This window comes from Plectropomus leopardus, chromosome 12 (assembly GCF_008729295.1).
Source record: "Plectropomus leopardus isolate mb chromosome 12, YSFRI_Pleo_2.0, whole genome shotgun sequence".
Classification (NCBI taxonomy): domain Eukaryota; kingdom Metazoa; phylum Chordata; class Actinopteri; order Perciformes; family Serranidae; genus Plectropomus; species Plectropomus leopardus.
The window spans coordinates 27,550,081-27,575,142 of NC_056474.1; the positions used below are offsets into that span (position 1 = coordinate 27,550,081).

The 25,062-nt window shown below is 40.6% G+C and overlaps 1 protein-coding gene across 1 annotated transcript in view; it reads left to right on the forward strand.

Moving 5' to 3' along the window:
* zswim5 (zinc finger, SWIM-type containing 5) overlaps positions 1-24,243 on the forward strand; it is a 76,226-nt gene extending 51,983 nt beyond the window's left edge. The window contains exons 4-16 of the mRNA XM_042497273.1: positions 1,417-1,565; positions 4,489-4,639; positions 6,559-6,735; positions 6,900-7,076; positions 7,816-7,962; positions 9,272-9,409; positions 13,735-13,886; positions 14,869-14,971; positions 15,083-15,218; positions 16,373-16,530; positions 16,638-16,801; positions 17,581-17,662; positions 18,684-24,243. Of these exons, the coding sequence (XP_042353207.1) occupies positions 1,417-1,565; positions 4,489-4,639; positions 6,559-6,735; positions 6,900-7,076; positions 7,816-7,962; positions 9,272-9,409; positions 13,735-13,886; positions 14,869-14,971; positions 15,083-15,218; positions 16,373-16,530; positions 16,638-16,801; positions 17,581-17,662; positions 18,684-19,546 (2,597 nt within the window). The 3' untranslated portion in view covers positions 19,547-24,243. The remainder of the gene's footprint in view (positions 1-1,416; positions 1,566-4,488; positions 4,640-6,558; positions 6,736-6,899; positions 7,077-7,815; positions 7,963-9,271; positions 9,410-13,734; positions 13,887-14,868; positions 14,972-15,082; positions 15,219-16,372; positions 16,531-16,637; positions 16,802-17,580; positions 17,663-18,683) is intronic.
* Positions 24,244-25,062: the final 819 nt, after the last annotated feature.

Here is a 25,062-nt window from a genome sequence, read left to right on the forward strand (position 1 = left end):
ATTTGGAGTGAAAATGCCACGATGTGGGATTTTAAAACCACTCTCATGTCTCACTTATCCAGAAATCCACCTAGAACTGAATATCATAAACACATGGCAGTCAATAGTGCCGTTTTTAGTGGTTGAAAAGTTGGCTCTGTTGAGGTGCTGTCCATCCCTCTGCAGTGATATCTTCACAGCAACAGGCCAGACTTAAAAGCCTCCAGACTTAAAACGTGCTGCATGCTAGCCTACAGGCTGTCATACGTCACAGCCCTGATTACTCCAACGGAGCAGTGAGGCAGGCTTCAAATGGCTCGTTTGATTTCTTAGTTCCCTCTCTCCAGCGGCTGCCTCCTTCCAGTGGCAGGAGGGTGTTGAAGGAAACAGAAAGGAAGAGGTGAATGATGAAATGGATGCAGGAGAAGGTAGCAAGAGATGTGTGGAAAGGAAAGGGACACCGAAAGGAAGAGACGGGAGAAACAGCACTCGGGGAGACGGAAAGGAGAGGAAAGATGAAAGCAGCGGAGAATGTACTGAGATGAAAAAGAAAGAGGAGAACCACAACAGACTCGCGTCGGGGAAACGACAAACTAGACACATCCTTTCACCAAACAAAACTCTTTTTCTGTTTCTCTTCGCTAAATGTTGACATCCTCCAGCTCTCCTGTCCAGGAAGCCCCGCGCTGTGTTTCCTGTCTGTGCTTGACAAGGGGGATCATGGGGGTTGAAGTTCAGTCGATCCAGGAGCGAGGCTTTCTTTGATGGAGGAATGTTGCTTGTTTGCTGTTGGGTCTTCACAGCCAGTTGGAAACACATCTCTGGGCTTTCCTCAGCCTCACTTCCTGCTAGATCAAAGCGGCTTCCCCCGTCTGAGCAGATCTACATTTCCCCGTAGTATTGCTCAGACACACTCAGTGCTGAGCAGAAGAAAAATAAAGTTGCCCTTATGTTCCCTCAGTGCACAATTAGCATAAAGCGAGCAGCTTTTCTCAAGTGTCACGTAGGTGCGCTGTGAGTTAAATGTAAAACAAATAGGTATGAGAACAGCATCAGTGTAACAACTCAGCATAGACCTAAGGAGTGCTAACTATCCAAAAGATCTGAGGACATTTTGAATGACATGTTAGGATCAAGCAAAGGAAATTGGTTTTTTGCAAGTGAGGTCATCTAAAAGTAAGCTCTATTTCCCATGGTCACCGTCTGTTTATTTTTTTTGTTCAAGTGTGAATTGAAAGCAGGAAGGAACAGAGTGAAAACAGACTGAACTCCACCAGCTTTGATGTGGAGAGAAGGATGTTAATGTTGGATTGAAACTGTGATTCTAGGTGTAGTTTTGTTCCATCTTTTATGTGTTTCTATGCCTTCTGTCTGCCTATGTTTCTGTCAGTAGGGTATGTTGGGTGCTATCTAATGTGTGCATGCATGTATTCCCAGGTGCTCCAGACCCGACCGCAGGCGCCAGCATTGACGATGACAACTGCTGGCATCTGGACGAAGATCAAGTCAGGGAGCAGGTCAAACAGTTTCTGTCACAGGGAGGATACTATGGCTCTGGGAAGCAACTCAACTCTATGTTCGCTAAGGTATACATCACCACTTCCTGTTTCTGCTTCACTATATGGCTGGCATTTATATATCTGTTTATATTCTAATAACTATCATCAAGCTTAGATGTCAATGGGAAATTGTTTTGAGAAGATTATTTGTTACTTTTCTTGTTAGAAATTTGTAATGAAAAATCTTAGGGTTTCCCACACATTGATGTATTTGTGGCAGCCCACCATGATTAAATCATGTGCCACCATGTAATGATTTTATAATTTTCGTGCTGGACCATTCATTAGGAGAGCATTTGGAATATACATATACTGTTCAGTAATTAATTGCACCTCCCTCACGGAGCACAGAGCGCACTCTTGGCACAGATGGAGCAGCAGAACGTCAGGCACATTGAAAGTGAAATTTAACCTCTCACCACCGCAGCAGCTGCTCCTCTCATCCATTGATCTGATCAGATCAGCTCTGACCGGATCATTTGCATTCACAGACCAGCAAAAATTTAGAGAGAGGTAACAGAAGGAGTGCATAAAAAAAAACAGTATTGCACTTCCATAAAGTTAGGGGACTCACAAGAGACATTTTTTAAATAATTGTTTAAAATTGCTCCTGCAGACACTGAGGTATCCTGATATATTGTTCCAAGTGTTGGTCAAGCTCAATTTGACATCTCCCATAATGCAACTCAGTGTAACTATAGAGTTTTCTTAAACGCTTGCTATGTTGATAAACTCAAACCCCACACCTTCAGTTTGCAACGTACGCTTTGTGTAAACAAGAAGAATCTTAATAGAAATTTGAAAACTGTAAAAAAGAGGTTTAATGCAAGATGACCCTAATGATGTCATCACTTAACTATTCCCATTATCCCACCATATAATTTAGTCACAATTTCTTCCCACTTCTGTCCCACCTTATATTAAACTCCACAGCTTATTTTGTACTGTCAAAGAATACAATGATTTAAAGACATTTAAATTGAATCGCTCTGCCCTTTGCGTCCATTCTACAGTCAGCCTCTTGTCTCTGTTAAAAGTACAGGCTCCCACTGAGAAAATGGTACAAAGGAACAGGGTGCCCTGCAGGACCTGAGGAACTGGAGATTTCTTTAACTGTATTATTCAAACTCGAGGCATTAACAGGTCTTAATCTTAAATATGGTGGAATATACTTTTGTCTCAAAGTCTCAAATCCTCAAAGTTGTGTAGAGAATTCATAAATGCACCTTTGTTAATGCCTTTTTCTGAGTAAAATAAGCTCACTTCCAGTGTGTAGGATTTTATGCAGCTATATTGGTAGAAATGGAATAAAATGTAATAAAAATGTTTTCTTCAGTGTATGATAATAAGTTTATTGCAATCTGCAATGCAATGCCACTAAATCCTACACACTGGTCCTTTAAGAAAGACTTACTGCATATTCTGATGAGCCTGAGCTCTGAACATTTAATGGCACTCACAATGTTATTTTGTCATAGTACCAAAGTATACTAGATGATATGATATGTGTGTTGCCAGAATATCATGCTCTATCTTTTACATTCCCCTTGATTATGTAAATAAGATTTTTCATGTGTCATATCTGGCTTATCAAAACACGCGTCTGTCGTCTAGTATTATTAAAAGAATAGTTTGAAGTCTCAAGAAATACACTCTTTCATTTTCCTTTTGACACCTGAGGAGATCAGTTCTCTCATATCTGTCTGTTAAATGTGATGCTGCTCACTAGTTAACACATGATATCTCATGTATTTAAGTCGCACCAAACCAAAAATGTAGCACCTGCCATTCTGCTACTCCGCCTGCGCCCAGAGTACACCCTGCGCTCCGATAGTGTGGTGCAGTGAATAACTGAAAATATATTACGATAGCGCTCCTGATGAACGGAAAATTAGGAGTGCTACATATCATGGCAGATGTTTTCATTTTGGTGGGCTGCCACAAGTAAATGAATGCATGAGAAACCCATGGGTGCTTTAGAAATGTTGGTAGGCAGAGGGGTTTTTTTTTAGGCTAGCTGATTCCCCCTGTGGACAGTCTTTATGCTAGTCTAAGGTAAGTTCCCCTCTCCATCTTAAGAATAATTACACAACCATGAAGGTGGTGTCATTCTTCTCATCTAACTTCTGGCAAGAATGCAAAAGAGCATATTTCCCAAAATGCCGCACAGCAACAGTTGTATTTTTAGTTTGTGTTTGACAGGTATGTTAACCCAAGCTACAGGCCTTCTTTTTGATGGAACTGCACTTCCTGGTTGCACCTGTGTTCATGATTAACTCTTTGATACCTAAGCAAATTTGCTTGATTTCTTTCAAAAACATGGGAAGAAGATGATGAGCAACTTGGACATGGCCCAAAAAATATCAGAAATAAGTGAAAAGTTACAAGAAAATGACCTGAAAATAAGAAAAATAAAAGTATAAAACAAACTAACAAAAACAAGAAAATGACCTCAAGAAAGTGCAGAAAAATAGATTCTTTCTGTAACATCATTTTTAATATATTACTGAGAGACTTATATGGTATTCTGGACAATTTCCACCGTTTTTCAATCATAATCATCATCAAATATTCCCCTCCAACTAGTTTTTACATAATTTCCTCACCTTTTGCAGATATTTGGCCATTCATGGGACAATTCTTGCCAAGCTGCTCATTATATTTTCTCCTCTGTTTTGAAAAGAAATCGTTTTTTCGGGTTTCAGAGGTTTTCAGTGTTTGTTAAAGGCGTCTGAGTGCAGCACAAGAAAACTGATGTCGATCCAGGCGTTAAGGGTTAACCTCTAAAGGTTGGATCGACAGTGCATCTTGGATACAATTACACAGCAAATCAAAGTGTTTTTTCCCCTCCTGTAATACATTCACATACACATGAATAACAGATGGAAGAAAGATAGAGTCTCATGGATCGCACACAGTGACTAAGTCTGCACTCTTTGGGTCTTTCCAGGTGAGGGAGATGCTACGAATGCGAGACTCCAATGGTGCCCGAATGCTGACGCTTATAACGGAACAGTTCATGGCAGACCCCCGGCTGTCGCTATGGAGACAGCAGGGCACGGGCATGACAGACAAATGTCGGCAGCTCTGGGACGAGCTAGGTAAGAGCAGTCAAAGAAAATCAGAATGACAAATTTGTTTATGAGTGGGCCAATCAGCTCGCTAGTTGGTCCATCAGTCACTGGAGGTCAGACAGCGAGGCCGGCGGAAGTGTCCAGCCTGTCAGTTACTCAGACAAATCGCCAGTCACCTTGTTGGGTAAACGTTCATCCAGTCAGTAAGCTATTAGGTCATCCAGTCAGCGGCTTCTCCTCCTGCTCGGGCCTCTGATCTCCTCTCGCTCCCTACACTGAGCGAATGATAAAGGCTACCGATCAATACGGCTGCTCGGCTTCTCTGCAATCAATCTCAGCATTTAGGAGGTCAATGAGAACACTTCCTGGGTGAGCGAGGGAGATCAGGACACAGACAGAAATAACAGCCAGACAGTCGCAGTTTGCTGCCTGATTATTTTCCTCTGAGATTCAGACATGTGACAGTTGACCCCGCTTGAGGTCTGTGTCCGTAGAACAGGTGAGATCAGTGCAGTCAGGTTGGTGTTAGGTTATTTATATTCATACAATATACCAACCCTGGCTTTTGTAAATGGCTGAGGCAAACTCTCTGGGCCTTTGTGTAAGTTGACACACAATATTTCAATTATGAAACCCATAATAGTTTCCAAATTCTTTTTTTGTAGATAAACGTTCTGCATTGAAAAGAAAATCATAGCAGCCCATACCTCAGCTTTTCAGACATAAATCACAACTGAATGCATATTTTCTGCTATATTATTCTTTGTCTGCTTTTTTCATCCAGCCATGGTAAGCTTTCTGTAGTCATAGATGAATTGTTTAGTCAATGAAACATCAGAATATTGTAAATACATATGAGACCGTATATTTTGTTCAATCAATGGTAAAAAGCCAAAGACATTCAATTTACTCTCAAGTAGAACAGAGAAAAAACTTCAAATCCTCAAACTGGAGAAGCAGGCATGTTCTTGAAAAATTAATGCATCAATTTATCAACTCATTAATCCAGCACTAGCTTGTTTTTATATCTTTATTGGTGAGGTTTATAGCTGCCAATTCCCAGAATATGTACAAGGATGTGTTCATTGTAGGGCTGTCAAGTGATTAATAAAAAAAATGTGACTAATTACTGAATTTCAATAGTTAATCATGATCAATTATATTTTAATCGCATGCTTAAAATTCCATTTACTTGCATTTCAAAACAGTTTTGAAGTCCACATTAACAAGAAAAAAAGCAAATCTTACCAGTGTCTTGTTTGGAAAGCAGATAAATGCAAATAAATGTACTTATGATGTTGACTTTTAGCTTTCTCTCAAATTAGTGCTGCAGTGAACAGAAAACCTAAAGCGATTATTCTGTCAAATACAGTGTTTGTCAATCTGAGAACTTCCATTAGACCCGAGTCTTCCACAGTATTGACTGGTCTGCAGTCAGGTCCCACTCATTTAGCAGCACTGCAGTTAACTTCTTGGATTTAGGTTGATCCACAAGTCTGTGGTAATTCACACAGTTCAAAGTAAGTGCTTTACTGTAGCTGTGCCCGTAGCTTATAGGTTGTAGCTTAAACTTAAAATACTTTAGTGGTATTCAAACATTTCTTTCTGTGAAAGCACGTAATAAAGACATGTTACCAAGAATAAAGCTTCATTCCCTTTATTTTCAGATTGAAATCAGTCAGTCAGGAGTGACAACATTGTGAAATTTCACATGTTGGAGCAAAGAATGGCAATATTTGTTTTCTTCTCTAAAGAATAATTCATTAAGGTCCCAAGTTTTCAAGGTCAGAGGAAAACAAAGGCAAGCACTGAAAAGTCTTTATTTTTGTTGCATTTAGAGAATTCAACCAGCTCTTGTGGCTCAAGTTTAATAAATTGTCTTAAACAGCACCCAAGTGTCTCTGCTTTCTTTGTATCCTGACCTCTGGCTGCCCTCTTTTCCCAAGGTGCATTGTGGGTGTGCGTGGTGCTCAACCCCCACTGTAAGAGCGAGGAGAAGAGCGGCTGGCTGAAGCAGCTGAAGAAGTGGGGCGACATGGACGTCTGCCCGCTGGAGGACGGCAACTACGGCAGCGAGCTCCCAAACATCACCAACGCTCTGCCGCAGAGCAACCTAGCGCAGGGTCAGCAACAACAACAACAACACACACACACACACACACACACACACACACACACACACACAGACATATACATACTGCATAATTAAGCTGAACTTGAATACTGTGTGTTCTGCACAGATAAGATGCGTCTTACTGACCTTTCATGTGTGTGTTGTTCTGTTCAGACTCTCTGTCCAGGCCGAGGAGGTCTGTGTTCAGCCGGGCCATCGAGGCGTGCGACCTCCACTGGCAGGACAGCCACCTCCAGAGGATCATCAGCAGCGACCACTACATGTCTCCATCCTACCAGAGAGAGGGGGAGAGCCTGCTGTTCAACCCACAGGGACTGCCACTCTGGCTAGGTGAGCACGCACGCACACACACACACACACACACACACACACACACACACACACACACACTTGCTCTGTTTTATCATAGTGAGATTATTTTACTCCTCAGAAGTCAGCTTTCTTATTTGGTCTAGTAATGTGTTAGAACACCTCGGTGTCACTAAAACTGAGGCAATATTTCATGACCTATTTCTAGGAAAAGTAATTGCATGATTTGCACTCTGCATTGTATGTGCACGTGTCTGCAATATAGATATATATATATATGTATAGCAAAACTTCCTTTTCAGAATGTTTTTTTTTGTGGCACACATACATACAATCTCTAATTCCACTGAAAGCCGACCCAACGCTCACTCACTCACTCACTCACACACACACACACACACACACACACACACACACACATACACACACAACCAGTAATTCTGCTGATATTGAGGCCAGTATCTGCAGTAAGCAGCTTCCAGCTAAGATCTGTCAGATTCTGCAACTTAAGCCAGCTATCAGACGCACACTGGTGTTCTGCTGAGACTGCACTGTGTGTGTTTGTGTGTGTCTGTGTGTGTGTGTATTTGTGCCGTAACTGGCTGCATCTCATAGTGTGTGTGTTTGCAAAAAAAAATACATGTCTGTGACTGTGTATATCAAGGGGTCCTGGTGTGTGTGTGTGTTCATCTCATCTAATTCAGTTCATGTGTGTGTGAAGCTGTCCTGACTCCACCTTATCTCTCTTTCGACCACACAGACCACGTCCCAACAGCGTGCGCTCGGGTCGACGCCCTGCGTTCCCACGGTTACTCCAGGGAAGCATTGAGATTGGCTGTCGCCATCATCAACACACTCCGCCTCCAGCAGCAGAGGCAAATGGACATCTACAAACACCAAAAGAAAGGTAAAACACACACATGCACGCACACACGTGCACACACACACACACACACACACACACACACACACATATATCACTTTTAACAAAAATGGTGCTAAACAGAACCCAAAGCAGTTCTTTGGCTCTTAATTTAGGGGAAGCTGTTTGGTTGCTCTAATGCAACCATTTTTTAAAGGTCCCATATAGCACTAGGCTATATTGTTTGTTACATTTTTGAGTCTAAGGGTTCTTGAATAATGCCTGATAGTACCATTGATGAGTCAATATACTTCCAAATGACACTTTTACTTAAAATGTAACAAGAAATTAAGATTGTTACTGATAATTTGTCACAAAATGTTGACTTAAAAGATTCAGAATCCTAAACTCAATGCTCACTGAGAAGCACAATATGTTATAAGAGTGGATGAAAACATCAATACAGCATAATGTCCCAATATTTTTGTGTGGTAATGTTGTCCTGATGCACAGATGCCATGTATATGTATTGTGTTGTGCCTCTTGTGTTTCCCACCCCTAGTATGATATTTTCTCATACCTGAAATAATATTTGCGTGCACATAGGGGCAAAAAGGTAGAGAGCCACTTCTTTGATGTGTTATCTTATGGAAATGCACTGTTTGCACGCTATTTTAATGAAGTGTTTCTATTTCTTCCCCAGTAAACTAAGCCGAAGAACCTGTAAAGAATGATAACAGTGACTTACAAGGTTCTTTGCTGATCCTTCAGCTTAGTTTAGTTTACTGAGGAAAGAACCAGTCGAAAACCTCCAAATCACCTTACAGGGACTTAGAACATTCTTTATGTGGCAGCAGTGCTACATAGAACCTCAACTGGGGCCAAAGAACCGCTGAGGAACCAGCATTTTTGTGTGTGTAGTGCTCAGTGGTGGATGATGTACCTGAAAGCCACACTTGAGTACAGATATCGTACCAAAAAATGACTTTGGTAGAAATTAAAGTCACCCACTAGAGTTTTACTTATAAAAGTCTTAATTATTTGATGTATATTTATTTATCAAAAGTCATTTTATGATATCAAATGTACTTAAGTATTAAAAGTAAAAGTACTAGTAAATGCTGTTAAAAAGTTTTTGAGAATTCTGAAGTTTATTTCTTCTTAACATTTACACCACTTTAAAAATGGAGCCTGCATTACTCTTAAAGGATTAAAGAACAAAATCCACTTCTCCCTCTCTTCCCAAAAATAAGTACTGTTATGAAGTATTATGACTTTGTTACATTACAGCACACGTAATGCTGGTTGGTTTTTTTTGGAGCGAGGGTGCTATCATTTTCTCTTCCTCTTTCAGAGCTTCTCCAGAGGGGCGTGACTTCCACCACCAACCTGGAGGGCTGGGTGGGTCATCCCTTGGACCCGATTGGCTGTCTGTTCACCACGCTCACTGAAACCTGCCGCGTGGACGACGACAACACCATGGACACCGGAGGTATGGAGATAGGGTTGTGTTTGTCAAAGATTCTGTCTTTGGATATCATCATGAGAAATCAATGCAATTCCAGTGACTGCCCACTTTTTGTTGCATCATTTAGCACTGAAGGATTTTCTGCAGAGTGAATCTTGTTACGGTGCACCAACAAGCGGTCCAGTTTTGTAATGATACTCTTCTTAAAAGAAAACAATGAGAAGGCTGGAAGTGAGTCGAGGTTCAGGCATGGCTTTTTTTTTTTAGTCTTGTAGATTTAATTTCTTCTTTCCAAGTTCAAGAACTTAGTCACTAAAATGTATAATGTGGCTCTCAGTTTGTTTGTTTTTTACATACAATGATAGGCATTTTGACACTGCTTCTTATCATGGTGACATGGTGAACAAAGCTGAGAATGAACTTCACTTTTCATGTCGCCTCTATTATGAGCAGCCATTAGTAAAGAGCTCTGGTCCGAGCTGCGGCAGCCGAAGAGACGGGAAATAAGAGGTAGAGATGGTGAGATGTTCACAGAATGATATCACTCAGACATGTCGAGTGGTACAAGTATTGTTAGTTGCAGCCACACTAATGCATTTATTAAAGGAATAGTTCCAGTTTTTTTGAAGTGAGGTTGTATGAGGTGCTTACCCATAGACAGTGTGTTACAAAGAGTTGATCTGAGATGGCACACCCCCAGTTTTAGAAGAAGGCAGGAGTCTAACACGGAAGCTAGGAAATGCACATACATTATAGCCACCTAAAAAAGTCACACCTAAAAAATCTATTTCTGGTTAAGTGCTTGGTGTATTGAGAGTATTTTTACTGCTGTGCCTTTCTGTCTGAGAGTTTTTACTTCACTCACATCAAAGCCAAACTCTATTAAGAAAAACAGTGATTTAACATTGCCAAACACAGGAGTTACTGGTCTACTGCTACCTTGAAAAGTTTTTTTGTACATGTGTTATTGTGTGGCTTTGGTGTTAAACCCTTTGAAACTTGAGCAAAAACTTTTTTCAAAAACATGTTGTTGATAACATCAACCAGGCAATGAGCAACAAGAGAAGAAAAGACCCACAAAATGAGCACAGAATTTGTAAAAAGTACAAGAAAATTACCTGAAAATTTGTTGGGAAAAAATGAAAAAGACAGTTTAAAACAAGGGAATGACCGGGTGCTTAAAAGTTAAAAACCCCACTTCAGAAAATCCGAACTACACCTTTAAGATCAAACTCATTGTCCGTCAGTGTCTCCACTGTTACATTTCCATTCATGTGGCTTTAAGGAGACCTAATGTCCACTAAACCTGTAAAGTAAGCTCAAACCTTCCTCAACCACCAACCTGCTCTCACACAGTACACGCTCAAAGAGTTTCTTTGCCAAACACAAGGTATAATTCCTCGCACACTTCACCAGCTGATGCAGTGTAATCCTGAGCAGAGGTGATGGGCCACACCAGCAGTGACTCATTAGACAACAGACAACCCGTGTTCTCCTATCAGAGCCGGCCGCTATTGTGCTGCAGACAGCCATAAACTAGCAGAGCATGAATGGATGGTGCTGGAACACCCCGCTCATTTAGACCACACTCCTGTTGTGTTCGTGTGTGTGTGTGTGTGTGTGTGTGTGTGTGTGTGTGTGTGTGTGCGCGTGCGTGTGTGGTATGTATAGAATCCATCACCATTTGCATTTCTCACCCTGCCCAGGGCCTTTTTTATTCCACCAGTGGCCATCGCAGCAGAGCAGAATAGAGGTTGGGTTTTCCCATTGTTACCAGGCTACAGGGAACTATTGTCAGTCCAAACAATGCTGACCACTGGCACACTCATTGGTGCAAGTGTGTGTGTGTGTGTGTATGTGTGTGTATTGGCGATTGAGTGAATGATTGTCTTGTGTTGTTTTGGGAATTCGAGGAGAGTGGTATGACTATTTTGTGTGAGTGTGTGTGTGCAAGTGTGTGTGTGTATGGCCTGGTCGCTATGCTTTATTTCCCTCTGGAAGACAGCTGGGAACATCTGTTAAAAGAGGGGGCGTGCCCAGACTATCCATCAACCAATGGGAATGCAGTTTTCCCTTTGATCTTTTCAAATCGACCAATCGAACAGCAGCCCTCGGACAGAAAGAAAAACAAAAATGAGTTAGCGGTGGGGTTAAGCCTGTAAAATCAGTTTCCACTTTTCCCTTGATTTACACACACACACACACACAGACACACACACACACACACACACACACGGAATAAACAGGATTGAGGGGATCTATTGCTCAGAGGGGATTTAAGCAGAATGATGGGATGGGGGAGCAAGAGAGAACAAATGGACACCAATCAACAGCTGAGACTCTCACAGCATCTGTTCTCACTTATAGCTGTCGAGTGTTGGTGTAGCGTTAGCGGCCATCTTAGATTAGTGATCACAACCCATCATGAATGCCACATTTATATAATGTTACGCAGCTTTAATGTTACATATATGCAGGTCATACCAAGTTTAATTTCTCAGAGAGTTGAAGCTGTTTCAGACATGTCAGCTTCAGTATTCACTAAAGGATAGATTTAGTTTTTTTTCAAGGCTGTCTAACCCTTTGAAATTGCCTTTTTCAAAAACATTTGAAAAAGGCAAAAAGCAACTTATGGAGAAATATCCCGCAAATCACTGGAAATGAGCTAAATGTAAAAGAGAATTACTTGAAAATTGAAAAAAAGGAGAAAAACCAAAAACCAAAGCAGACAAGAAAATGACCTGAAAAAACAGCTTAAAGAGAATTAAAGATCTGTAACAGAATTTCAAACTTACAATATTGATAATTATAAATGTAGTTTTCTCAACATATTTGCCTAGAATTTTTTTTGAAAATATAATTTTTCTAAATCAATTTCTGGCAGTTTGTGGAACATTTGCTCACTGTCTTTAAACCAATTGTCAACCCTCTTCAAACCAGTTGGGGGGGGGGTTAAATATTTGTAAAACGCGGCACAAGAGAAAGTGATCTCGATCCAGGTCTCAAAGGGTTAATACAGTATCTAACAACATGTACTTAGTAACCGTTTCTCTGGCCCTGAAGCAGTCTCTGTCTAACTAAAATCTCATAGCTTCCATCTGGGTTACTTTTAATTTCATCAGGCTGGTAAAATAAATCGTTTTTGGGGTTCTGATCATTTTGGCAGCTTAATGTAATATCAGGTTGGTTTTCTGTAATGATGAGTTAGACCGGATGACTCAGCCCCTCCTCTCATTAAGTAGGTAGACAGTGGGGTCAGTTTGACACAATAGCTGTGTTTACATGGACTATATTTCTTCAAACTGACTGAAATATCATTCTAATGAGAAATTCCAGCTTCACTGTTAACATGGGCACAAAAAAGTGATCCTGTAAGATGTGCGTGTATATGCCCCAAAGCATTTATGTTTTTTTACTTCTGCAGAGTTGTTCCGCCCGCTGTGAAGCCTCTAATCTACCGCAAATAGAATTTTATTGAGACTTTCCCAGCAGCGTTTGATTTGGCCGATTGGTCTTTGAATTCCGGCTTTGTTCATCTTTTCTAACATTCATCTGAGCAACTCCTTTTTAGCCTTTTGGCCATCGAAGCATCCAACAAGTCTTTTAACTCTCTGAAACCTGGATCATCTTTACTTTTCTTGTGCTACACTCAGACGCCTAATTTTTTCAAGTTTTTTAGATGTTTGGACTCTGAGCAAATTGTTGCGATTTCTTTCAAAAACATAAGGAAAAACGAAGAAGAAATTAGTAAATTTAGAAAATTACTTTAAAAAAAAGCAAGGGAAAAATGTCCAGATAACTCTGCTTTTAAATATTATAAATATATATGTGTTTTTTCGTAAAAACTTTTAATTTTTTTTAATTTGCCAGGTTATTTCCTTTTTTGTTGCTTATTTTCAGGGAATTTTCTTGTACTTTTGACATATTTTTTGCTAATTTCTGGGTCCTAAATTCTTACATGTTTTAGAATAATTTTGTCCTGGTTTCAAAGGTTTAAGGACTCCAACAAAAGAGCTGTATCAGCCACAGACCAGTTTTGTTTTGCTGCCACCATTTTTCTGCCCCTTCCTGAACCCCAAAGGGGAACTCCTTTCAATCTGGCCAGTCTCTTCCAATTGATGTGTTAACATAAGGCATTTCTATTCTGATTGGACTGTTAATCTGATTATTAGTAGAATATTGAGGTCCGCGTGAACGCTAATGACTAATGACTAATAACTGATGACCAGCAAAAACAAATGTTAGTTCATTGAGACTAAACTTTTGTTCCTCCACAGAATATTATTTTGTAAGGAGTCTTGAACATATCTTTGCTAGATTTAATAAAAAATGTTCTTTTTTCTTCTCAGAAGGGGACCCCAGGCCTCCGGTCTACCACCACGTTCCAGTGTGGGGCAGTCCTGATGGGGGGGAGTCCTACCTGACATTGGCATTGGAGGTGGCTCTGATGGGTATGGGCCAGCAGAGGATAATGCCAGAGGGCCTGTACGCTCAGGATAAGGTACATTAGGCCTTAAATACACACTGTCACACTGGCATTTATAATATATACATTTTAACATAATCCAATAGAAAGCTTTCCCCCTTCATAGAGAACAGTAATACTAGGCTGCTTGCAGTCAGTAACCAAACTGCATTTTGCATATTAAAGCAAGCGGTGTGAATTTGCCTGGTGCAGACAATGTCGGCATGATAGAAAATCACTATAATTAAATGTCTGTGTGAAGTAATTACAATGCAAAAAAAGAGAGAAAAGGTCACAGCATTTTGTATCCTGAAAAATGAGCAGACATACTCTAGTGCACTTTGAATAAGAAGAAATCCAAAGAACATTTCTTTTTGTGAATGATAATCTGCTTTATAATGCAAAACATGGCTGCTATAGACCTTTTTTTAATGTCAAGGGAACTGTCAAAAATATCAGTGTTTTATGCAAAGAGTTTTTCCTCGTTGATGCCTTTCATCAACGAGGAAATGTGCTTCACAGGAGACATAAAGGCATAAGAAAATGATGGGCAAAACAAAGATGCATAGGATTTTAAAAGATTTTAATGTTTTGAACAAAAATTGCATATGAACCAATCAGATGTTCAAAAGTACCTCTTAATGGTGAAATAAAACCAGCCTCTGCCATGTGTACTGTCACGGTAGATATACACAGATGTGAGTGTTAGGCATTAAAGCACCCTGCTGGTCCTTTAATACCTCAAACTCCCCAAATCCCCTCTTTAAAAGGTATTTAAACTTCAAAGTGCTCAGTCATTTTCTCTTACGTAAGTTATAAGTCATGGACCTTAACTGTATATCTTTGAATTAATTCAAACATGATCTCACTGACACTATTGACATCACATTTTGAACTTTTGAACAATTAAAAAGTCTTGCTGTTTTTAGTGTCTGTAGATCATTTTTCACTGACACTAAACTGAACATGTTCTGTTACGTTCACAGTGAATAAATTGTGTGTCATAAACATGTTCCAGGTGTGTCGCAACGAGGAGCAAATTGTCGCGAAACTTCAAGAACTGGAGCTGGATGACCTCCTGGTTCAGACTCTTCGGAAACAGGCCATACAGCTACTAGAGGGTACAACATCAACATCTTCACGTATAATGCCGTGTTCATGATGGACACTCTGGCTTTCACATATTTTAAGACGAATAAATGTAACACAGTTTTGTCCTTCTCTTGATGCAGCTGGTCCGTTCAGCGGTCTCGGTGAGGTCATCCACAGGGAGAGCGTTCCCATGCACACCTTCGCCAAGTACCTCTTCTCTGCCCTGCTGCCGCATGATGCAGACCTGGCTTATAAAGTGGCTCTCCGCGCCATGAGGTCAGTTTCACAGTTCAGTGAAAAATCTGGCAAACAATGCAAAGTATATGGGATTTTTAGTTGGCAGCTTATGAGGTCCACATGGCTAGTCTCTGCAGTTTCAGACAGCAGCCCTTTTACAGATCTTTCATGAAGGTAACAGAGTTCACTTTAATTAGTTCTCCAGGCGACAAGTCGTGTGTGTATCTGTCTGTTCACAGCTAATTTCGTAAACTGCTTGGCCAATTAGCCTAATATTTTTATGTACATGTTAATGCTCAAGGACGTCTCATGGTTGCGGGAATACACAGTTGTTTAAATACTTGTTATATTGACTGTTTCGTACCATCATTAACTGCAGACTCAACAATCCTCTGACTGGCTGGTCGTGAGTTTTTCAGCAATCAGCTTGGCTAAAAACAAGCCCTACCCACTCTGTCGCACAGAGGCCACATTTTGTTCTTCGTCGTGGCTCAAAAACTGACTTCCATAGAAAAGTTTTGGTCTCATTTTGAACCAGAGCATTTTGCTGAAGTGAAGGTCGAGTGAGATTCAACTCTTATTTTTGAGGGGAGGGGAGAAGGAGGTTGGTAGGGGGTTGGATTTTCCGTGGTGTGTTACAATAACTGTGCTACATAAATAAGAGTTTAAACTGAGAAGTTTGGACTTACCGTCTTGTTTAGTGTTTCCTCATTAGGTTTATACATCTAGGCGAACCCTTCCAATCTAAAAACACCAAGCAGAGATCTGCACTTGACTGAGTACACTTTTCTAGTTGAACTAGTTTTAGAAAGGGAGCTGATTCAGCTTTATGGTGATTTAGAAACCCGTAGCATGTGGTATTGCTGCTACTGAATTGTACTGTACTAAACTGCTTTGTGTTTCTAGTATTTTGTCCAACTTACAGTGATATATTTCTAAACAGTTTTTATAAAAATGACCACATTAGTTTTACATCGGTGTACTTAATAATCTGGAAAGCTGATCATTCGTGTGGGTATTCTCATTTGTTTCAGGTATTATTTAGTTGTAAATATAGTGAGATCTATCTTATTGCGGTATATTCAAGTGCTACTTTTAAGTTAGAATTACATGCAGAGAGCTTTTTTTTTTTTAACAAAGCGCATTTCAGTGATGAAACTATATGTTAATATGTTGTTGTGTGTTTCTGTCAGGCTGCCGGTGCTGGAGTCTTCAGCAGGCTCCGGGGACGTGGGCCACCCTCATCATGGCATCTCCATAGTTCCCAGTAGATACCCGCGCTGGTTCACACTGGGACACCTGGAGTCACAGCAGTGTGAGCTGGCCTCCACCATGCTCACTGCCGCTAAAGGTACACATCCTCACATCCATAGCTGCCATCACAGAAATGATCTCTCAGATTTTTTCTCCAATAGTGCATGTTTGTTGATAAAGGTTTTTTTTGTTTTTTGCCTGCAGGTGACATGTTGAGGTTGCGGACGGTGCTTGAGGCCATCCAGAAAAACATCCACTCCTCCTCCTTAATCTTCAAACTGGCCCAGGATGCCTTCAAAATAGCCACACCCGCCGACAACCCGCCTGATATAACCCTGCTCAACGTGGCACTGGAGCTGGGACTGCAGGTACTGACCGCGTGTGTGTGTGTGTGTGTGTGTGTGTGTGTGTGTGTGTGTGTGTGTGTGTGTGTCTCTGTGTGTGTGTGTGTGTGTTTGTGTGTGTGTGTGTGTGTGTGTGTGTGTGTGTGTGTGTGTGAGAGAAAGGGAATGAGCAGGCAAGGTATGAGGGCGAGTCAGCAATTTTCATAAATCATTTCACCACCAAAACATAAATAAAGATCCGAGCACTGGTCACCAGTCAAAACATGCAACAGTTTCCTTGAACTTGTAATTTGTGCCGGCCTCCACAGCCTCGCTACAAATTAACAGAGAAAACATCACACAGCGTCTTGCTGCTGTTGATGAGAAGAAACCACATAATTAAGCCTTTTGGGTCCCACAGTCAACACAGAAAAAAAACCTCCTCAGATCATCAAGGCAGCAGTGTCGCTGTGGCTTCACCCGCCTCTTCCTCCCGGTATTTCGAGTATCTGCTGGATTCCTGTCAGCAAAACTGCTAATAAAGTGCTCAAAAATGAAAGGGTCACAATTAGTCATCTGTGTAATTATGAACACATTTTGGATACATCTGTCATCACTGGAGACATGTTGTGTTGTGCTAACTGTTCAATTATGAAAATCACACATTTTGAGTTCACTTGTTAGTAAAAGGTAAGAATATGCTAAAATGTTTTTTTCTTTTTTCAAAACCTCACTGACTGCCAAGAAAACACTGCATGTAATTAGTATCTCTATTGAACAAAGTAGCTGGACCGGAGAACATGCTGTGCATGTGTGCTTTGCAGGTGATGAGGATGACTCTGTCCACTCTGAACTGGAGGAGGAGAGAGATGGTGCGCTGGCTGGTAACCTGCGCCACTGAAGTCGGTACGTGATGCTTTTTTTACACACACTCGTAAAACAGGATTTATGGTGTAATTATGCCCTCCATAGTGCGTTAAGGTTTTCCTTCAATTTAGGTTTGCTGTCTGTAATTCACTGATACAGTGGCACCACGAGGGCTTCACTGGTTAAACTTCACTATAATCACATTTGCTGAAACTGTCTTTATGTCCACACAGTAGTACATGAGAGAGAGATAAGAAGAAAAAAATCATGTTCCTCTGCCTCCTCTGCTGCTTCTAACGGCATTTGCAATAAACTGCTGCATGTCATGAAGAAAAAACCACTAATCAGAGCCAAGGTGTCTCATGAGATGAGGTCAAGCTAGGCAGCACTGATCAAATATGAATCAAAAATAACATCACTGTATTTTTGCCCTTAATGTTTTTAGAAACATATTTTACTAAAGTATATTTATGTTGAAAACAGTCTAGCAAAAAACGAGCATCAACCACCTGCTGAGGCAATCTTTTTCATGAACTTCTGTATAATGTTACTTTGCTTGGGAATTAAAAGTCAATACCTCTGTCCTCTCGTGCCTTCTAGTTGGCATGGAAACATCCATGACTATTTAAAGGATGCATGGACGTATGAGGACAGTGACGGTTATGTTTGAAATTGATCTATAAATGAGTGTAAATGAGCTTTTAACGGAATAAAATGGGAACAAATGGTCAGAAATGACACTCTGGGAAAGGAGTGGATACTGTTTAATAATGATGATGGTAATAATAATAATAATAGAGAACTTGTCTGCATTTGAGCTGCAGAATACTGTAGAAATCATTCTGAAGGACTGACGTCTGTCAAACTAAAGTTTCAGAATAAAGTACACCCTCTCTATTTTTCTCTCCTCTCCTCCCTTGTCTTGGAAAAAATCTTACAAAACAATCATCCAAGAGTCCTTAAAAGAGAAAAATCATACCAGTATCATATAATACGACATATGACATTCTGACCGCAATAAATAATGAATCTTGTCTTTTTTTTCTCTCCTCTTCTTCAGGTCTGCGGGCATTGGTGAGCATCTTACAGAGCTGGTACACACTCTTCACACCAACCGAGGCCACCAGCATCGTCGCGGCCACCGTCATGTCCCACAACACCATCCTGCGCCTCAGCCTCGACTACCCCCAGCGCGAGGAGCTGGCCAGCTGTGCCAGGACCCTGGCGCTGCAGTGCGCCATGAAGGACCCCCAGAACTGCGCCCTGTCGGCTCTGACGCTCTGCGAGAAGGACCACATCGCCTTTGAGACGGCCTACCAGATCGTGATCGACGCAGCATCCACGGGTATGACTTACTCCCAGCTGTTTACCATCGCGAGGTACATGGAACACAGAGGATACCCTCTGCGGTCCTTCAAGTTGGCCTCCCTCGCCATGACCCACCTTAACCTGGCTTACAACCAGGACACACACCCAGCCATTAATGACGTGCTCTGGGCCTGCGCGCTCAGTCACTCCCTGGGTAAAAATGAGCTTGCAGCCATTATCCCCCTGGTGGTGAAGAGCGTGCACTGCGCCACGGTGCTGTCCGATATCCTGCGGCGGTGCACCATGACGGCGCCAGGTCTCGCCGGCATTCCCGGTAGAAGGAACTCTGGGAAGCTGATGTCAACAGACAAGGCGCCATTGCGGCAGCTCTTAGACGCCACAATCTCAGCGTACATCAACACCACGCACTCTCGACTGACGCACATCAGTCCGCGGCACTACGGGGAGTTCATAGAGTTCCTGAGCAAAGCACGGGAGACTTTCCTGCTGGCACAGGACGGCCACATTCAGTTTGCCCAGTTCATAGACAACCTGAAACAGATCTACAAGGGCAAGAAAAAACTGATGATGTTGGTCAGAGAGCGCTTCGGCTGACCTTACCCCTCCCTCACAGGGACCCTCTTCTTGGGAAGTAGTTTAAACTTATTTGTTTCTATTTAAGGTTTTTTGGATTCTTTGTATTTTTACTTTTTATGTTGAGCCATTTGTTGACTAAGTCTTAAGTTTTTGTCCTGTTTTGTTGTTTTGTTTCTTGAATGTGAACCAGGAAGTGTTCGCAGTACATTGCTCTACTTCATTGAGACTGCAAAAGGGGGAAACGGCTTGAAATGTCAAAGAAACAAAAACAAAGCATTTTCCCCCTCCAACTAATGTTAAATCTAGTATGAAAAAGTCAAAAGATTGTGATGAAAGAAACAAAAGGAACTTTTGTTTTTCTGTGGCACATGACGATTTAAAAACCAAAAGATTTCGTTGGATGGGGTACTTTGAGCCAGAAGACGCTTTCAGCTGGGGTTAAGAAGAAGAAGAAGAGGAAGTGGTTTTCAAAGTGGAAGGAACACGTCATTCCAAAAGAAAGAAAAAAAACCTGCTGAGGTCAAAAACACACATAGTGTTACTGTCATACCTCGACTGTATTATTTGTCAGCTTTAACTTCTCTATCAGAAATGGCCTCTTGTTTCATTCAGGGCATCGTAGAGTAGAGAGGGCACAATACAGAACTACACATGTGTGGTTTATAAACTTGACTAAAGCCACTCTAGACTAGCTCCTACCCTCTACACCTGCTGGTCAGTGCTTTTCCTAAAGAATATCTTCAGAGGAAGAACCATGTTGCTTCACAGAGTGCATGTTTTCCAATACAGAAGCCTGAGAGTGACATTATTCAGGCTGTTCTCGCTAAGGTAGAGTAGTCCAGGCTCCACGTGCACATATATATATATATACAGTATATCTCGTATGTCCTCCTATAAGCTTATTAACAGTGACAATACACAACTGTGATGAACGGTGGGGTCACAGTATTCCCATCTTTAGAGCTACCACTGCACTGCTGTACAGCTAATTGTGGCCAAAACTTTAAAATCTATAAGACTCCAGTGGTCACCTTTCACTCGCTAGATCAAGATTTAGTCAATAAGCAATATAAGTCAAGTCTGCGCTTCATATTTTATCACCTAGCGGCATTAATTTCACCTTTGTGTATTGTGTTTGGAAGCTTTGGAACATATTGGGACCTTGTTGATTCCAGTGACTGTTAGTTGTTAACTCTGCCCGTAGCTTTAGTCCCTTTTCCATCTCAAGAACTTTTGCCAGAGCTGAGGAATTTTTGTAAGTTTGTTATTTTGTTTCCTGGAACTTTTCAACTTCGTAGAGCCAAAGCCTCATTATAAAAGCAGAAATCTGGTTCCAATTTTGGTTCTTTTGGTCGTAGTTCCTACCCCTAGAGCCCCAGCAGCCCAGATAGTACTTTATACCAATTGTTATGAGTTCTCGGGTTGACTTGTGCAATACTTACCTTTGCCGATTGGCCAAACAAGCACTGTTTCAATTTATTAGCCAGAATTATCTAAAATTACCATTGCAGCAAGATTAGAAAGCAAGTGCTGAACAATTAAGTTAAGTCTTAGACTGATAACAAGGTAGAGGCTCTGCCTTGTATATCTACCGCTGAAAGCCTGCCATTTTTTAATGAATTTATAGGAGAGTTGGGCTTATGCCACTGACAAATCTGCACCAGTCAATATTTGTATGTGTCATGCGAAAAGGCCGCTCATAGTAACAAACCCACAGACAATAATCACCCAACTCTGCTGTTCCCCTCTACTCTAAGTTTTTTGGGTAATTGCTTCAACTTTTTCTTGCCAAAAATATACTTGCTGTGCTAATTTTCCCAAACCACAGCAGCTAGCTGTTGTCAGGAAAAAAAGCTAACCAACCGTACACCAGCTGTCTAGCACCAAACACTATAGACAGAGAAAGTTAGCAGCTAGCCGGTGGACATAGTGTAGCATTTGGTTGCTAACATCAGTGTAGACCAAAACTGAGCTAAAAAGAGAGTAAATATTGGACTTACATTTGTTAGTTAGCCATAAACATGACTCCAAAACAATGTTAATGTTGCTCCACCTGTGCTACATGTGTACATTTGCAACTTTTTCTTACACATTAGCCATATCAACTTTCTGAGGTGATAACATGTCAATGTTGTGTCCTAAGGTTGTTCCACTGACCCCAGATCAGGTATGGAGTGGTTAAAGTATTGTTTGGATGAACTAAAACAAAGATAGTAAGATTGAGCTGCTAAAAAGTCAGTGGGGACCAAAACAGAGGTCACATAAGTGAATGGAATACTAACATTGCTCTCTCTGCTAAATGTGTAAATTAGCAAACGTTTGCTAATATATCAGCCATAGGAACTTAATTAGGTAACAGTATGTCGTAGTAGTATTCTTAGCCCATTCCATGGCCCCCAAAATCAGTTAACTTTGGTTTAGGTATTGCTTGGATAAACCTAGACATAAAAAATAATAATACCTAAACAATAAAACTCACATTAATTGCAGTATTCATATTAGCCCCCATCATGGCTAAAGCAAAGATCCTTAAGCATCCTGAATTTTAATTTTAAATCCTCCAGTTCTCTGGTCTTGTGATGGAAAAGAGTCTCTAGTTACTAAAGCCACTCACCTGTGAATGCTACTGGTTGTGATCATTGTGGACTGTGAAGACGAGTGTCCTTGTCTTTCTCAAAGGGTTAAAGAAACACAACAGATACTGTATGTTTTATGACTTGATGATTTAATCGTACATATTTGAGACCACATGCCTTGGCACAATAAGTTATTTGTTCTATATGAGGGACGTCCATGCTCCCTTCTGTTACCCAGTGGCAAAGTGTTGTTGTTAATGGCAGTATACAGTACAGCAAGAATCTTTACCGGTCGGACTAAATCGTACAAGCACTTCACACAAATACCTCTTCAGTACGTTCCTGCCTGCTTCAGCATTTATTTATTGATTGTTTCGTAACTTTGTATGACTGCGTAGGAATCGCAGACACACACAAACAGAACACAGCGAGTTAGTCGGCCTGTCGATGGCAGGAGAGTAAAAAAAGAAAAGGGTTTTTGAATGGAGGAACATTTTCTTGTCTGCTTTTACATTCCATGAGAGCTACCTTCACCCACTATACCCAGGTAGTCAGTCACAACTCTGGGCCTTTTAAATCTGAAGAAACGCAGATAGAAGAATGGGAAGAAAAAAAAGAAGAAAACTGAGCAAAAGAAAGAAAAGAGAGGCTAAACTCAGTTCTCAGGGACATCACTTAAAGAAACAAAACAAAAAGTAGTAGCATTAAGCATTTAAGATATTGTAAATATTAAAGTGTCAATTCAGAAAATTGTAAAGTTATAATTATTTATGATAAGTATGTTATGTGTTTGTTTTTACTTTATTTTTATGTTGGTTTTTTTTTGGCGGGGGTGTACTTGAATTGTTTTGGACGGGAAGCGTTTTTTTGTAAGACTTCAAGGCATTTCTCAGGTGCTCCTGTGTACATTTCTTTCAGTTTGTTTTTGCTATAACTATTATTATTTGTATTTCTTTACATTTTTTTGTTTAATTTGCAAAGACAAAAAAAAGTTTTCCAAAAGGAAGCATGTTATTCAGAGTTGAGGAAAATGAGGAAGGCATTCATTTGTAAACTAAACCTGACTATGCAGAACCACTTCGACTGGTCTTGTCACCTCTTAAAGACGCCCCCTAAAAAAGTACGGAAGAAGAGACTCAGTGGACTGAACCACTATTAAAGAGAGGAGTTGGGGGGGGGGGGGACAAAGACAAGACCCAGCATGCTTGTATTTGGACAATGCGCAGTAGCCAGCCTGCATACGCTGCAACATTTAGAGGAGAAAAAAATAATGGTGGAAAATGCCTTTGTGACCGATCAATGTACAAAGTTTATATTTGCTTTACTTCTTTGTTGGTTTTATTTAATCAGGACTCAAGCCTTTAGTGTCTTCTCAGAGGTGTCGTGTGGCGGCGCCACAAGTGAGACAGAACAATACACAAAATGTCAGAGTCAGAAACAGCAACTGTGTGAACAAAGGAGGCAGCCTGTGGATGACCTTGTGTTCGTTCCTTGTTGTTACTTGTTTGTTTTTTTTCAAATTGCTTTCTCAACTCCTTTCACCTCTTCTTTCTCATCACCATTCTTTCTTTATCTAATTTACAGTTTGCCTCACCCGCTCTCACAGACGGAGGACTAATGCATTATTTGTCAGTGACCAGCTCTCCGTGAACTAAACTTGGAAGCTGCGTCCAGTTGCCTTTATGCGATGCGTTAACTGACAGCATTACAACATAAAAAGTTCCTCGCTTTAACTTGATCCCTGTTTTTCAGTCTGTGTTAACAGTATCAGCCAGTTCTTATTGTTTCCCTTTCTTTGGTAGGAGAGTACTATTTGCTGGTAGAGATCTAGTTCACCTACTGTTTCCCCATATGTTTTTGTTTTGGATTCTTTCTAACTTAAGGGAAAATTGAAAGTGTTTGTTGCCTCTTTGTGCTACTGATTATGAAAAGGTATTTCCAGTATTTGTTGCCACAGAAGTATGATAGCTTATCATCAACATTTGTTTTTTTTTAATTTGTAATTTTTTTTGTGCAACTTCTTGAGCTACTGTCTATAAAGCGAGAATTTATTACTATTTATGTAACGCTACTACCATTTTATATTGATTTGTGTTGGAATCTCAGTGCTTTTCTATGAATAAAGTGTGAAACACGTTACATGGACTACTTTTTTAAATATGTGGAGGCATTATGGTGGTTTGGGTTTGGAACATCCAAACATTGGTGGAAGGTTACTTAGGACATTGACTCAACTAATGTAGTTACTAAGGCTGCCACTTTAAAGTCAGAGATACAAATCATCAGTTGGAGACCCCTGAGTTGACTGAGACTGCTTGAAGTGGAGCAGTCGATTTTTTTTTTTTTTGGCTAGTCAGTGTACTGTGTAGGGTACTTCTGGGGACCTTCTGGTCCCCAGATTTTGCTGCAGGGATGAACCATCTTGACTTTTACGATATTATTTGGTACAAGCAGTTGCGGACATGATTCAGGGAAATGGAATTCAGGGAAAAAGAATTCAAAGTAAGAATAAAAAGCATCAACCCTGCTACATTTATTTGACAGTTCTACTACCTTTTTGAATGAGTTTCACACACAATACACATTGTGATGGATAAAACAACCCAAACCTATATGAAGTACATACAATTAGCTCTAACCTAAACAGCTACAGTATTAAAATGCTCCACATATTAAAAGCTAATTTTGGTAATACTGCAAGTTGAGTATCTCTTTGTTTTTGTAGTTTTTCTCATCATTCCTATTGCTAAAAATCACATTCTACTCTCTATGTCAATTGCTGGGGTCCTGGGAATGAAGTAACCTCTAAAAAAGAAGTTTGAGAGGAAGAAACATGATGAAAACAATGGTGCAATTGTGACTCGCCTTACTTTGCAGAGTTGAGGGCTCAGATAGAACTTGGTTCTTATTCCATAGGTTTTGGAATCATTGTTTTGTGTGTATAATAACACTGTACAT